General features: G+C 31.2%; 2 protein-coding genes across 2 annotated transcripts in view; both read left to right on the forward strand.

Moving 5' to 3' along the window:
• The first annotated feature begins 257 nt into the window (after positions 1–257).
• Positions 258–1,323, forward strand: LOC108691059 (probable dolichol-phosphate mannosyltransferase). The gene is made up of 4 exons (XM_018198693.1): positions 258–397; positions 513–723; positions 798–988; positions 1,097–1,323. Exons 1-4 carry the CDS (start codon positions 258–260, stop codon positions 1,314–1,316), a joined length of 762 nt encoding a protein of 253 aa, XP_018054182.1. The 3' UTR covers positions 1,317–1,323.
• Positions 1,324–2,102: 779 nt separating this feature from the next.
• LOC108690867 (centrosomal protein of 104 kDa) overlaps positions 2,103–5,407 on the forward strand; it is an 8,736-nt gene continuing 5,431 nt past the window's right edge. The window contains exons 1-3 of the mRNA XM_018198379.1: positions 2,103–2,423; positions 3,090–3,430; positions 5,203–5,367. Of these exons, the coding sequence (XP_018053868.1) occupies positions 3,391–3,430; positions 5,203–5,367 (205 nt within the window). The 5' untranslated portion in view covers positions 2,103–2,423; positions 3,090–3,390. The remainder of the gene's footprint in view (positions 2,424–3,089; positions 3,431–5,202; positions 5,368–5,407) is intronic.

The following is a 5,407-nucleotide window of genomic DNA, read 5'->3' on the forward strand; positions in this document are numbered from 1 at the left end:
TTTTTTTCTTTCTACTTGTCTCTTTTCATAAAATACCTTGTAGAATTATATAAAATATAATACTCTGCTACAGTTTATTGATTTGAAAATCGCGGTTTTAAATATCAGCGGTGTCGCTATGATCATGCGTGTCTACACATCTGTTTTTGACATTTCTGACAGTCTTACCAATTGTCGAGTTGAAGTATTTGAAGTTTGGAGTTTGTTTTCCGGCACGTCCAGCTCTCTTGTAAACTGTTGTAAACAGCTGCATCAAAATGGTAAATAAAGAAGAGGTGAAGAAAAATATAAAGGAATTGTGCAAGAATGACAAGTATTCGATTTTACTTCCCACTTATAATGAAGTGGAAAATTTGCCGATAATAATATGGCTCATTGTGAAATATATGGAGGAGAGGTAACTAGACATAACCTAGAATTGATCAAAATTTATGTATAATTAAAATAAAATAAAAATCAATAAACTTAAGCTGTACAATTAAAGAGTTTTGTTGTAATTTACAATGTTACAGTGAGCTTGCCTATGAAATTATTGTGATAGACGATGGTTCTCCAGATGGAACTCTGAATATGGCTAAGCAATTGCAACATGTCTATGGCGACGATAAAATAATCTTAAAACCGAGAGAGAAAAAACTGGGATTAGGAACTGCTTACATGCATGGAATTAAATATGCAACTGGAAACTTTATTGTTATCATGGACGCTGATTTATCTCATCATGTAAGTATCACATTAATGAATAAATGGAGAAGTAATAATGATAAGCGTTTCTATTTACATTCTTTAAATTTCAGCCCAAATTTATTCCAAAAATGGCTGAATTACAACGATATTTGAACCTGGACGTAGTTAGTGGTACAAGATATGCACAAGGCGGTGGTGTTTACGGCTGGGATTTCAAAAGGAAGTTAGTCAGTAGAGGTGCAAATTTTTTAACACAGATTCTATTGAGACCTGGCGCAAGTGACTTGACGGGTAGTTTTAGGTAATGAATTTCTTTGTAGACTTTGTAGACTTAGTTCTATGTGTTCTTACAAAATATTCATAATATAGTCTCCAATGTGTTCTTTAATATGTGATTTTACAATTTTAGGCTTTATAAAAAGGATGTATTGGAAAAGCTCATACAATCCTGTGTATCTAAAGGATATGTATTCCAAATGGAAATGATAATCAGAGCTAGACAATTCAATTATATAATAGGAGAAGTGCCAATTACATTCGTCGATAGGGTCTATGGTCAATCTAAATTGGGTGGTTCAGAGATTTTTCAATTTGCAAAAGGCCTTTTGTATCTTTTTGCTACTACGTAATTGGAAATGTCTACAAGGAAAAGATACTATAATTCTTATATTGTTGATTCATCTACATCTTTTTCAAATTTCCTTAATTTAATTAACATTAAAAATCCAATATACAAAACACAAAGTGTCACATAATTTGTATTATCAAAATTATGTTTTTGATAATACAAATAAACATCAGAAATGTCAACAGGAAATTTTTTTTAACAAATACACATCAAAAGTATTACAACTCAAAATAATTGTTTTTTATATATATATATATATATATATTAGAAGAATATCAAAATTGTACAATCAACTTAAAAAGATTTTTTAAAGATTGTGAAAACAAAAGTAACAAACATAACATTTGATCATGTTTCTAAGAGTACATTCCTTTTATCGATATTATTTAGTCATTAATATTCTGTTGAAAAAATAGTTTTTCTTGAAAAATTTAATTTTTTATTATTTCTTTAAGTAATTATTTGGAATACACTCCCTCCCCCCTTCCTCCACCTCAAATCTTAATAAAAATATACTTATTCGAGATATTTTTATTCAAAACGAAAGAATCGGACAAAAAAGATTTGAGATGAGGGGGGAGGGGAATTCTAACTAATTACTCTTCTTTAAAGTAAGGAATTATGTGAATGTATATTAAAAGATTATATAATATAAAAGGTTATAAATATTTTAAAATAAATTATTAAAATATCATTTTTTATATATTTTATACGTTAATTTTTCAATTCAAACACGAAATATCATTCTCGTCATAAACACCATTAAATGGCATCACCAAAACATTGATACAGATTGCAATATATCAGGTATTTAATTCCGTTACACGAATATCTTTATGCGATATTTTCTTTTATAACGCTTTTAGAACGTTTTCACGAAAATAATCAAAGTTATTCCAAAATAACACGTGCCTATACACGTGGCCGTGAACGATGAAGAGGAGCATGCGTATAAGACGCATCCTGTGGGCTCGTCCACCCTCGCCGCACCCTCTGACGTCACGCAGCCTCCATTTATTGATCCATTACGAAATTACAGTCTATATTTCGACTCGAACGGACTCGAGTAGAATGCGAGACATGAGTAGACTACATCAGTAGAATATTGGTATTTATATATAGTAAACAAACATTACATGCTCCACGAATATAATATTTCAGGGATTCTCAAATATTACACAACTTTCTCACTTAATTTATGCCAAGTTTTGCCGAAAAAAAATTCTAGTTTTACTAAATAAAAAGAGTAAACTTTAATAAATGTGTGTTCAAATAAAAACACACAGAAGAAATTTATTTCTGTGTTGAATAATTTTTTCAAAATAAACTCGGATGTTCAAAAAATTTAAAACGCAAAATAAAAATATCAATAAAATAAAGATAGTGATTAAAATATCAAGAATAGAACTGGAAAAGATTACATATAAATTTCATTTAACAATTTTACATGAGAAATATATTTTTATGGATGGCCGTGGAAAAGAGATAATTTGTGTGTTGAATTCCGCATTGCTTCTCGCGAGAATTAAAATAAATAAACAAGAATAGAAAGGAGAACGCGGAAAGCTATTTAATTGTTACGAGAAGATTCTTCTTTTTTATTCTTTCACGACAAGGAAATAAATATTCATATTAAATTTCTGTAATTCACCCCTTCTTTTCGAGAATGTTCAACATTCGCGGAAATCTCTATCAATTTCATAGCAACATCGCGGTCATTGCGATATCTGCGTCGTGTTTGCGAATTCACGAATATACGCATGCCTTTTCGCAGGAAAATCTCAACCTATTATTGGAGACGGAGACGGCGGTTCCAGCCTTCCAGCGCGAAGCCAGTTCTGTCGCAAGCTTCGCCGCGGCCGGATGCGCAAGTGGGGTGGCCTGCGCGCCGGGGTGAAACTTGCAAGCTCCCCCTTTATCGAGCTTGCAGATGGCTGTGCCTTTTAGATTTTGACGTATCCCTCCGTTCCTTTCCGTTCGTTCGTCCCGTGCGCTTCGTGGTACAACATTTCAGTCGTTTATCACGCTGTTCGTTCTATTGGTTGCCATTTCCCAACGATCAGCACCCCCGCAACATGCCCAGGAAAGTCGGATTCAACGTCGTCTATGCTACGAGTAAGAGTGACCAGATCTACAATTGCGAAATAAAACGCGAACTAACCTCGAGCGATGATTGAGAAAGAATTGGATATTACAAAGATCTAAATTTTGCATTTAAATAGCAGAATTAAGTGGATATTCTGTTAAATTCGATTTATATTTTGGCATTCTAGATTCTATCTAAAAAAAAGATAGTGATTTGTGATCGTTCTCATAAGAATTAATTATATAGTATAAAATATATATTTCAGAAACATTTTATTAAATATTTCTAAAATATTAATATATCCAGGAAATCAAAAAAAGGGAATCAGAAAAAAAATTTTGAAATATTATTTTTTTTACAATATTTGTACGGTATCTCCATAATATTTTTGTGAAATATTTAAGGCAACATTTTAAACTGTTTTACAAGTACTTACAAAATATTTTTAAAATATTCTATTGAAATATTTCAAAAAATGATTCACATAAATGAATATTTTGTATATATTGTAAAAGAGGTTGCATTAATAGAAATTCTGATCGAAAATGGACAAATCAAAATTTTCTGAGTCTATCATTATAATACTAATTGAGATAACCAAAATTGTGGTTATAAGATCAGATTCTAATTAGTTTTTAAGTTGAAATTGCCTTTAGCGTAATTGCAATTTAACTATAATATATATCTAGAAATATTTTATAAATAAAAAATAGAAAATGCAAAAAAGAAATTTTTTATTCGTAGAAAATTTTCAATTTGTTATCCACAAAAATTTCTTCTCGTTGTATGACTTCAAATTCAACTCCCTTGCGGCTTAGTAGATCCGCATTGGCTCTTGGCATTTTAATTATTTCGTCGCGATCGCCAGGATCTCGCCAAGACTGCCTTATCTTAATGCTTTTATCATTGCATATATTCGGATGCATTGATTTCTGCCGTGAGACACGCCTGTGGTTCCCTCAACAATTATTTGGCACGTGTCCGCGATCGACGCGAATCTGTGCTGCAAGTCACGGAATTATTTTAAAAATGCATCGATAATGTTCTGTAAGGGCGGAGTGACACGGAACAACGTACACTCTCATTCTGTGAAATATGTGAATCATAAATTGTATGCGAAACTGCGGTATTGCGTGACGACATTGCGTCATTTCAAAAGACTTTTAATTCTGACTCTTGAATTAATTCTGTCTAGAAATCTAGTTTGAAAATCTGAAGAGTTGATTTAACTTTTGAAAATTTTAAACAGTGGCATCGAATATTAATCCTCTTCGCGGAAGTGCACGCGAAATCCTAAAAAATAACAAACGTGAATGAAAATATACAAAAAAATATTCAAGAAAATATTTAACAATAAGTATTAAATTTATGAAATATTTACATTTGAGTAATAATAGCACCACATGTAACTATGTACGTCAATAATTAAGTAACATATATATAGTAAGAACTTCCTCATGCTCGTTCGACATTTTCGATTGATGGAAAACTCGCAAGTCTAGATTTGAAGTATTATTATATTATTTCATTATATTAATCCCAGTTAACTTTATGATTTAACTCTTATATTATCAAGAAAGGTAATCAAATTATGCTAGAGCAATTTTGATGTATTTTAATTAGAGAATAATTAATAATAATTTTCATTATTATTTAATGCATCGAATAATGTATATATAATTTATTTAATCATTAAACCAGAGTGGAAAAAGTGCTCTAGGATAATTTTAGTACTATCTTAATTCGTAATAGAAGAACTTATGTCTTAAGATTTATTCAGACTCTGAATTATATGTTCAAGGCGAGGAGGATAGGCACTCGTCGTTAGAGCTTAATGTTCACGGGCCAACAGTAAGAGGTTGGCAGAGTGCAAGAAATTGCACGTATCCTCAGGAACTGATTCTACGTCTTCATGGGCCCACAAAGCTTACAAGAATACAGGTTCTGGCTCATCAGTACCTTATACGTAAGTTCGAATTTAAAATATTAATAATAAAATATTATAT

The sequence above is a fragment of the Atta colombica genome, unplaced genomic scaffold, assembly GCF_001594045.1.
Source record: "Atta colombica isolate Treedump-2 unplaced genomic scaffold, Acol1.0 scaffold38, whole genome shotgun sequence".
Classification (NCBI taxonomy): Eukaryota; Metazoa; Arthropoda; class Insecta; order Hymenoptera; family Formicidae; genus Atta; species Atta colombica.